This window comes from Battus philenor, unplaced genomic scaffold (genome assembly GCF_028537555.1).
Source record: "Battus philenor isolate CCGP_79_NKW_IND1 unplaced genomic scaffold, ilBatPhil1.0.hap1 SCAF_21, whole genome shotgun sequence".
In the NCBI taxonomy this organism is placed as follows: domain Eukaryota; kingdom Metazoa; phylum Arthropoda; class Insecta; order Lepidoptera; family Papilionidae; genus Battus; species Battus philenor.
Window position 1 is genome coordinate 4,186,861 of NW_027181684.1, and position 11,258 is coordinate 4,198,118.

Below are 11,258 nucleotides of genomic sequence, written 5' to 3' on the forward strand. Positions count from 1 at the left end.
CCAGATAATTATAAATCTTTTTTTAATTACTAGCTATCTCGGTATACCTTGTACTGTCTGAAGTTACAGGCCTGTCGTATTTTAATAGAAAAAAAATTTAAGAGTGGTCACATAATTTTTTTAGGTGGACACACGTTGTTGAGATGGTCGGAAGATGCTAGAAGCAGACCGCTTCCTACCAGTCCTATTGGAAATCTACTACTGAGGATGTCCAACAGTTTGGACTTCGACAGTGATGAAATGGCCATACTGTATAAAATATCCTGGGCGCTGGAATCAAATCATGAAGCAAATAAAATCCTGTTGAGTTAATTACCTGAAGCTTTAAATAGAAAGATACATCGAAATTGTAAGTTGTAAGTTGACGGGAGGCATTATTTAACTAAAATTTTATTTGGGTACCAAGGGTACCAAGTACCAAGGCGTCCTGATCTATGACAAAAAAATTTGAATGATTTTTTTTTTGTTCGCGATCCTATTCGATAGGTGAGCTCAATCTCTATCGACTTGAGCTATATAAAATATATAGGGATAATTATATGAAAGAGAAAAAAACAGTACAGTGTTCTAATAACTTTTGCAATAGCTTCCAGGTTTTTGACACCGCGCATTTCTATTACCTAGTAATAAAAAGTAATAAGAGTTATGTGTAGATATAATATAGCTAGTGCAATGAATAAACAGCCTAAGTAAACGCTGACAAAGCCACCAGTTAAGTTACTATGTAGTCCACCCCATTGGGTCCAAATCGATTAATTAGGTGTTGTAATAGATAAAGACTTATGTTAGACTCGATCTTAAAATCGAACCCTTTTAATTAACAATTATTAATAAATATATATTATTATTTTAAATAAATCAACACAAATTATTTAAAACGTTCAACATATATATAGCAATGTGTTACGTATACTAATTTCTGATACTTTAGACTAATATAGATAAAAACGATTAATATATTAGTATAAATTATTATTCTTGTACTTTTAAAATACTTTTGAAAGTTGATAAGACCGAATAACTTCATTCTCAATTAAAAATATACACTGAATTGTAATAATTGTTAATTACACTCGACGTTTGTTGTTGTTAATTTTTCTATTTATGTTGTAAATTTCAATAAAAAAATATTATAATAAATTTACAATTAACCAACCGAAAAATTTAAAAATCAATTAGTATTTTGTATGACAAGGATAACAATTGAGAAAGCGTTTTAAAGCAATTTGGCTATGGTGGTCCGAGGTATCAGAATCATTCTCGAAAAGCAGTCTCTTGCCCTTGGTAAAACGTTCAACGCCCACCTCACACACGGGTTTGGAGTAAATTGTTAATGACAAATAAAACACTAAAAGATATTAGCTGTTTCTTTCATCGCATCTGAAGGTGATTAACGCAATGATCTTTACAGGTTATAGTACCCAATACAAAACCTTGTACAAATCACACTCGACCCGACCTTGTGGAGTACTAAGTACTATCAGTTTTATTATCTATTCAAAATATTTTCAATAATTGTTATGTAACTACAAATATTGTTTATGTATAAATGGGTAAGCTTTATTAGAGAAGGCAAATAAAAACGCAATATAATTATAAAATGTTTATATTAAAGCACGTTCGTTTGGTTATGAATGTAAATAAAAAAATGTATATCGCTTAAAACTCTAATTAGCCTTTCTTTCCCTCACTTGTCATTCTCGGTCACGACCTGGGGCTTGTAGTCCAAGTCTAGAACCTTCCTAAGGCTGTCCGCGTACATGTCCAACCGCTGGGTCATGTAGTAGCAGCGACGATCGCGTATCTGTCGGTTCATGTTCAAGTCCATGACGCTGATGAGGAGACCGTCCTTTGTACGAGACAGCCCTGGGCATCTAACGCCGTCGGGCCCACAGAAGTAGCTGGATCCGTAGAAAAGACCCAAGTCCTTGTGCGCCGGCTTACCATCAGCCGACGTGAACTCGTTGGGGAACTCTTCATATCCTACTCTGTTGATAGCGGCCGTGAAGTAACAGTTGGTTATGGCTGCGTTCCTTGCCTCCACGTTCCACATATACTCGCTGCCTGCTTCTCCAGCCACGGTGGCAGATGGGTTGAAGACGATCTCAGCGCCGTTAAGACCGAACATCATCCAGTTGAGAACATGGTGACGACCGAAACAAATGTTCACCGCTATCTTACCATACCGGGTTGCAAATACCGGGTGCCCTGTGTTACCTTCCATGTAATAGTTGGATTCATTAAAGTCACCTACCCTTGGGATGTGGTTCTTGCGGTGCTTGCCGATGACGTTACCGGAGTCGCTGATAACGACGGTTGTGTTCCACAGGATGTCGCTGTGGTTCTCGTCGCGTTCCAAGATTGAGGATACGATGACCATGGCGTATTTGATTGCCAGCTCGCGTAGGAAACGAGTAGTGGGCCCTTCTTCGGCGGACTCGGCGAATTCGCACCAAGGTTGCTTTTCGCGAGTGCAGAACGCAAAAGGCATGTTCCATAGCTCTTGGAAGCATAGTATGTTAACTCCTTCTTGACCTGCTACGTCGATGATCTTCTTAACTTTAGCGAAAATTGCGTTTTTCTGTTCGTTTACTGGACGGTCGGTTGGAATTGCGATGGAATGTTGAATGATGCCCACCTTAACTAACCGCGGGGGCCTTGTGTGCTCCTTCTTCGCTGGGAAACTATATGCGGCAATCTCGAAGTCCGCATCCTTGGCTGCAGCGATGGACGAATCCTTCAGCTTGAGCTCATTGTGGTCTCTCCTGCCATAGTAAATTCTATTAAACTCCTGTAGATCGCGTCCGGTTAGGTTGTTATTAATGATAGCTTCTAGACTGACAGTTTCGCCGTCCATCGCGGTGTGAGTCCGGGCCGTCCGTCTAACAAGTGAGGTCGATAGCGACTAATGCATCTCGATCTTTCGCACCATTTAAATAGGCGATCAGTTGCTTCATCAATGCACTCAGTATCGTATCTATTTAGCTGTGTGGTCCATCCATATCCGAATGAACTTAGACCTCAATGATAGTAAAACAGTAGAGGGGCAAAAAATGTCGAGTTTATCAAGAGAATATTAACTTGGGATAATAAACGAACGGTTCTTAAAATAATATATTAAGCAAACAAATCATATGAATTAAATCTAGCCTATAGTAAAGCATACTTGATACATATAGATATTACATTTTGATTAATTTTTCAACCAAGTAACCATTTATAGTTAAAATTATAGGTTATAGTATGTCACACGAAGTAGCAAGAAACATGTCTCCTTACTATTGATAGACGCGCCTAGCTGCTTCTTGATGAAATCATTCAGTAAAATTGAAAATAATTAATAGAAAATACAACTAAAATGACCTAAGTATCGATGATAAATCATGCATACATGCAACTTCGTTTCGTAATTTTTTATAACATCATTTTTTATTTGCTACAAATGTATTTTTCTCTGAAAAAATCATATACGAATATCCGACAGATAAGCCCAATAAAAATAACTAAAACTCTATTTAGCTTAAATATACAAAATAATATCCCAATACTTATATTTAATTTATTTTTTAACTGCGAAAACTATCATAAACAAATAGTGCAATCAATATAGACGGGCCCTTTAACCAGTTGCAACTAATTACTTAGTCAATACATGCAGAACCAGTCTTAAAGCTACGTTGAAGAATTTAGCATACACACATACATACAAATCGTAGAGCGATATATCTACATAAATGACCGTTATGTAACACGAACTCAACGTATCATAATCTTGTTTACTTCATATAACAAAATGGCGTCCCATACTAACCTAACTCTCGATACAATTGTCAAAGAAAATTTAAATTTGGAACAACTTAGACATTTCAATAGATTATACTATGGACGTGAAGATCATTGTGAAATAAATTTAAAATCGGATAGTTTGACCGCGAGTGAAAAGAGTAATTTCGAAATTGCAGGTTATTCATTCCCGGCGGCAGTCGAACAGAACAGAAGACCGAGATTAGTAAAATTGGGGTTAGTACAGCATTCGATAGTTTTACCTACTAATGAATCGCCTTTATTGCAAAGAACAGCAATCTTTCGTAAAATCGAGAACATAATAAAGGTCGCAGCGTCTGAAGGAGTAAATATATTATGTTTACAAGAAACCTGGTCTATGCCATTTTTTCTTTGCACGGGAGAAAAGGAAAGATGGACAGAATTCGCAGAGTCCGCTGAGAATGGTATAACTACTAAATTTATTAGCGATCTTGCTAAGAAATTTTCCATGGTCATTATTTCGCCAATTCTTGAAGCGGATGATAATGTCTGGTGGAATACAGCAGTGGTTATAGACGAAAACGGGAATTATGTTGGTAAACATCGAAAAAACCACCTACCAAGTGTAGGCAGCTTCAGCGAAACCGCATACTATGCACCTGGCAACACTGGTCATCCTGTTTTTATCACGAAGTATGGCAACATCGCTGTAAACATATGTTACGGTCGCCATCATGCATTAAATTGGTTAATGTTTGCATTAAATGGTGCGGAAATTGTCTTCAATCCAGCTGCAACTATTTCAGAATTTGGTGAATCTTTTTGGGGAATCGAAGCTCGCAATGCTGCGATCGCTAATGGGTACTACACGTGCAGCATTAACAGAGTTGGATGCGAAGAGTTTGTTAAAACAAACAACGGACAAAAGATATCACGCACTTATTATGGATCCAGCTATGTATCAGCTCCTAATGGATGCAGAACGCCTGGTCTGTCTAAAATTAATGATGGTCTACTAATAGTGGAAGTAGACCTTAACTTATGTAGACAAGTCAAGGATCATTGGGGATTTTCGATGACTTCTCGACTAAATATGTACGCAGAAGAAATAAGTAAAAATCAGTAAATTACTTACAGTAAGCTTCTGAAATTATGATTTTAAATTTATATCACATCGTAACGTTATAGTGAATATGTATGATTTTACTTTTGCTATTATTTTTTAACAGGCGCTCTATAAGCCAATTATAATTGTTACTTTTATTATACTTATCTTTTATTTTTATCCATCAATGGAAGTTCTTGCTTGGTCTTTTAGTATGCTTAACTATACGAAGATGATGCTATGGTACGCTTATTTTGTGAGACTATAAAAGACGGATTACCTTTGCAAATATGCTGTGAATATACTGAAGATTGATATCTCAATATGGGATGTCGGAACTGAAGCGAATCTCACACTAAAGTAAGATTTTCCCTATATTAATAATATAATAACAAAATTGTGATGATCATGATGGAACCTTTTTTTTTTACTCTAAAGCACGACCTAAGATGACTTAGCTTATTTGCGTCATAAATTAATCATAAGTTTACAATGATTAAGCATTAATGGAACATGAATTTTATACAGGTTAATATCCAACTTGTACTTCAAAAAACCGGATTTCAATTGTTAATATAGGCATAGCACAAATAATAAATGTCTATAAATGGCTAATGTATCTCCATCCACAATTACGTTTAAAGTTTTAACTCGCATACCTATTTGGTTTATTCATTACGGCTGTGATGGTGTTTAATGTATTGTCCTTTTATCATAAATTTAAAATGGTTATATTTTTATTTTGCCGAGCAATTTAGCTAATTTACGAGTTGCTAATATTATGGTTTGCGATTATATGTCTGATCTACCTTTTAGTTCCAAGTTACATTTGCGTAAACAGAGTTCTAATTTTAATTCTTATCTTTTTTATTAACTTGATTTAAGATTATCTTTAGCGGTGATGATTTAGGGTACAGAAACGAGGTATCTCTTTCTGAATTTCATTGGGAGTTACACCTCAAATGGCCATAGAGAAGCCAAAATGTCGAAGTTACCTTCTTAACACTTAATTCTAAATGATTTCTTTTGCTGTAGTATATTTGATTATATTGTTCTAGATGATAACCGTTAAGGTTATTGTTAACGATCGCTTCAAAGCTGTGTGTTTCTCCGTCCATTTTTAAGTCAATCCAAGTCTTGTCTCGTTCAGATTTGGATTAACACTGAGCTTGTATCAAACATATGGCCCTATCATAACATTATAACAAGATTAGATTGAAACATGTTAAAATGTCTATTCTAAAAATATTATCTATTATTAAAATAATAATGGATATGATTAAAATATATTCGTTAATTAGTAATAATGAGTTAAATAAATATTGTTTACGTGACTTTATGTTCAAAGGGATTATGTTCAAATCTATTTACGCATTATTTTTTACTTAAATTTAGTCAAACTTAGGTACTTAGCCCATATTCCTAGTTTAGAGTACAGTCTATATTTCTTATTTAGATTATATTTTTAGTTTTCAACACAATCATATTTTAGTCAAGGCGCAAGGAAAAATAAATTAGGTATATTGGTTTGTAAAAACGACATTTAATTTCAACTCAGTACTCAAATTCATTTTTCTATTACAAATTTGATAAAAAGGAACTTTTTTTGTCATAAAAAATCAAAACTTTTTTTATAAAATAACTATAGTCTGTTATTCTGTTATTATCTGTATTTATTATCTGTGTAAGAATCCATGATATGTCATATTTCGATTTCATTTTCAACAAATCAGATTGTGTCCTGTTGCTATTTTGTGTTTATAGCACCGAACATATTATTATTTTATATAAGTAAATCAACAATTTAAGCTAAAATGGTACGTTTATTTAATTTTCACCAATCTTCATTATTTTTCTTTATTTTTAATTTGATTACAGAAATTGCCGGTCATGCATTTTCTGTTTCCTTTCTAAATGGTTTTAATTTTTCTTATAAGCTTAAAATACCTAAAATGATTTATATGTTAATTCGTTAATCACTGTATAATTAAATGTATTGAAGCTATAAGGCGTAAAAACTTTCGTATTTTGTGACAAATCAATATTTAATAACCTTTGGTTTTTTAGTCTATTTTAGCCTACAATGGTGGTGCTGTGGTCGCCATGAAAGGCCAAGACTGTGTAGCAATAGCCACTGACAAGCGGTTTGGTATACAAGCACAAACCATATCTACAAACTTTCCAAAAGTCTATCAGATGGGGCCGACATTGTATGTAGGCCTTCCTGGGCTAGCCACCGACACACAGACTGTTTTCCAAAGACTTAAGTTCAGGTAATTAATGTAACTGTAAGCACCCCGGATTGTTTTAATTAACTATTGAAATTCATGTATACTCACAATTCAAAGATTTGTTATAGTAGATGTTAATGACTTTCAGGATGAACCTTTATGAACTGAAAGAGAACAGAGTAATGAGACCGAAAACTTTCTCTGCTATGCTCTCCAACTTGTTGTATGAGAAGCGTTTTGGTCCATACTTCATTGAGCCTGTCATTGCTGGTCTAGACCCTATTGATAATCAGCCTTATGTTTGCAACATGGACCTGGTAAGAACATACTTATTACGTTAACATAGTAAATAAAGATCTAAAAGGCCTAACTTAAATCCTGCTAGACTTAAATGCGTCTATAAAATTAATATCCATCTTATCTTAAAATAAATTTCAATTCTGTATGCCTCTTAGTATAAATCTTCTCTGATGTGCATTGGTTTCTATCCCTTGGTATTCTTCAGGTGTATGCTGTTTTGAGCTATTTTTTTTTGTTTTTCTTGGATCATGTGACCAGTCCATCACCAATTTGATTGATTAATTTGTCATTGAGCTAATAAAAATTAATTTTAAGCTACCTTTCTTCTACTTAATATTTTATAAAAAAACACAGATTGTGCTCAACTTAAACTTTTTTTTATAAGTATCAAAGCTAGAGTTCTCCTATGGAAGCCTTGCCTCGGACCAGACATTCTACTATATTAGAGGAATTTGTTTAATGCTATTACTAACATATTAAAATTTTTCAGATTGGTTGCCCAAATGAGCCAGAAGACTTTGTAGTCTCAGGCACATGTTCTGAACAGCTGTATGGTATGTGTGAGGCATTGTGGGAACCTAATCTCAAACCTGATGAGCTGTTTGAAACTATCTCACAGGTAACTTGTAGTTAAATTACAGCAACCTACAATCTAAATATGCATCACAGATTTTATTTATATATTTATTTGTTTTGTGATCATGTATGTATTATATATACATAAACATACATAGCAAAATACTCAGCACAGTATTTATTAGAAATAAAACAGACTAAAAATACTGGACATAATATTTATAATCTTAGATTAGTGAACTATTTAGAAAAATAAATAACTCAATTTTTTTAAGACAGAATCTCTATGATCTAAAATGTAATTTTAAGGATCTTTAGAACTAAACCATGTTGACATTGCCCAAGGATTACATTATCTTGTTATACCGAAGTAAATAAAAGCCAATTATGAATTACATATAAATTTTATTACTTGTCTTAAACTGTATGACTGCTAAGCAATTCTTGTAAGAACACATGAAAACTGCAAGAGATATTTTGACTTGATGTTTGACAAATGAAACACCTTCATTTAGACAAACATCTATCAATTTTTTTCATGATAATTTCAAAGTGATGTGATAAAAATTTTTATTAATATATGTTAGTGGGGAGGCATGCATTTAGCAACCACCAAGACACTGAAACTTGACGTTGTGATTTTCGAGACAAAATAATGCAGTGCTTTTGCATTGCCTAGCAATCAAACCATTGCACATAATACAGGTGAAATAAACAAATAAGATGTAACTTCTTAGCACTCCATGTGCCAGTTAATGGTTGAGAGTTGCAGTTCAGTGCTTAGAGGTGACAACTGCCTAGTGTATTCAGGGAGGTCTCAGGTCAATGCATTGTTGTTTACCTTCACTGACCAGATTCCTCTCCGACCTAACCTAGCTTTAAATGTTACTTCCAATGATGCTGAGGAAACCCTTTATAAATATAAGCTGATATTTACTCTTGGTGACCCTAAATCTTTTAACACAATGTAGACCTGCACTGAATACAAATTCAGTTTGAATTTATTACTGGTTATTTTGTTGGCAAGGTAGGTTCACCCCATATGGTCTTTAGGTAGAATTTTTTTTTAGAACACTAGGTTCTATTAGTACATGTTTCAATGTTCTTAAAAAAAGAAATGTCTGTTTTAAAAGATTTCACTGCCATATCCACAGGGTCTTCAAATGGTTTCTTACATGTCAATCAAAAATATTCAATCACCTGCTTCCAGTAAGGAATATATGAATAATTTTATATTATAAAATGCTATAATTTTATTACCCAACAGGCTCTTGTCAACGCCGCCGACCGTGACGCCATCTCTGGTTGGGGTGCGGTCGTTTATATCATCGAAAAGGATAAAATCACAGAGAAACATGTCAAAACAAGAATGGATTAATTTTTGTTCAATCTTAATAATAAATATTTTTAAATATGACTTCTTTTTAATTCCCTTAATGACGTCATTGTTACAGTAAAGATTTAATATTTCTTTTAAATCTTTGCTATATATAGATTTGCAAACATCTGCTGAAAAGAAAGAGTTATAACTCCTTCCTTTCATTTTTGCATTAAGATTAATTACGCCTGTTGTACGCTTTTTTGGCCGTGAGAATCCTAGATTAATTTGGCTTATGCATGGTTATTTGTTACATGGATCAATGTGGTAGCTTGTTAATATAAATGGTTACGACATTTAATGGAACTGCCAAAAAGTCTGTGCCATGATAATATTTTTCTTATAAGGATTCATAGTAAGCATGTTTGCAGCTCAGCGCTGAAAAATTCACATTCACTAACGATATTTATAAAAGGTAAACCACAGACAGACAAGCTCACAAGATATTCACTCGGGTGGACAGACGACTTTGTTAAGGCCGTCGAGAGACGCCGGAAGCAAGCTGCTTCTGTTAGTTTTATGTCGAATTGTGGGCGCTACTGAAATGGTGATAAAATAATAGGGATAAGGGGGAAATAAATAAAAACATTGTGCTTCAGAAACTTTATAAACCGAATATTACAAAATTAAATGTTTTAATTTTTTCGATACACATTGTCTTTACAAGAGCGGGAGACTAGAGAAATAACATTTTAATTTCAACCATCGCGCTTCTCGCATGCCGATTGGGTTCAAAGCGAAACTATTGTTAATAAATACACGGCGCACGAACTCCGCCACCGTTAACAAAAATATCAATAATAAAAACTTACAAGTAATATAACTACTAATTAAAAATACAACTATCGACCTAAACAATGGCAACACATATGACATATTTGAATCATTTCATGACTAACACATTGTTCAGGAATCTTATTTTGGAGCAGGCTTTCTGTGTTTGCGTGCGTTCAATACGTCGTTGGTTAAAAAGAAAAACTTATAATGTCAAAATTATCTGCCTCAGTCGTCCCGGTCCGACACTCATCATCAGAGATCGAATATTCTGATGCATATTTTCCTGAAGTTCAAGTGTTAGTTTATTGTGGAAAGAACTTCGAAGCGAAAAGATTCTTGCATGTAAGTACCTTTTCTACCTATCAGTTAGTCAATAAATTCACCTCCATCTTATGATATTGCTAAAAGGAAATATGCATTAGAATATCAAATTCTCGATTCAGAATTTCATTCAATAAATGTACATCGACATAAACCATCCATGGGATATACATAAAATAAAACTCCCTAATCTCTATAAAGTATAGATAAAACTTTTTAATAATGCATTGGAAAATTTATCATTTAAAAAGTAAATATAAAAGATAGTCTTTAAAGACATTAAAAAAATTGTCACCGAAAATATTCCATAAAGTAATAATATCAAAACAATTTTATTGATTGAATTTTTTATAAAAAATGCATAAACTTTTTTAATTAAACAGCACAGATTATCAATACAGCTATTTATGAAAGAGATAAATTTTCATGTGCAGTAATAATAAAATAATATAGAAAACGCTCCGTGATAAATAGCATATAGCAGATAGTCTGTCGAAATTTTAACTTAGATTTTCATATCATAAAAAATCACCTTTAATGTTTTATTTTATTTATAACAATGTCAGGTTATAAGTTGTCAGATGGATGCCGGATGACCGGCGCTCGTAATCGAAAGACAGATAAAAAATAAGCCGCTACGTCAGAACACAGATAAAACACAAGAAAACCCCCATAACATTTAAAGTCTTAATCAATATTAGAATAAATAACAAAATCTTATACCGTAATAACTTCAAGCGCTACCCTAGACAGAAACTAAGCGAACTATGCATTATATCGGCAGAGTGATGTCAAAATTACAAAT

General features: G+C 33.6%; 1 protein-coding gene and 2 pseudogenes across 1 annotated transcript; 2 read left to right on the top strand and 1 right to left on the bottom strand.

Annotated features, from left to right (window-relative positions):
- Positions 1-1,590: 1,590 nt before the first annotated feature.
- LOC137923185 (beta-ureidopropionase pseudogene) lies at positions 1,591-2,926 on the bottom strand (annotated as a pseudogene).
- Positions 2,927-3,793: 867 nt separating this feature from the next.
- LOC137923347 (beta-ureidopropionase pseudogene) lies at positions 3,794-5,002 on the top strand (annotated as a pseudogene).
- A 1,571-nt stretch (positions 5,003-6,573) lies between these two features.
- Positions 6,574-9,391, top strand: Prosbeta3 (proteasome subunit beta type-3). The gene is made up of 5 exons (XM_068766552.1): positions 6,574-6,687; positions 6,938-7,143; positions 7,250-7,418; positions 7,892-8,020; positions 9,245-9,391. The coding sequence occupies exons 1-5, from the start codon at positions 6,685-6,687 to the stop codon at positions 9,353-9,355; spliced, it is 618 nt and encodes a 205-aa protein (XP_068622653.1). The 5' UTR covers positions 6,574-6,684; the 3' UTR covers positions 9,356-9,391.
- The last annotated feature ends 1,867 nt before the right edge of the window (positions 9,392-11,258 follow it).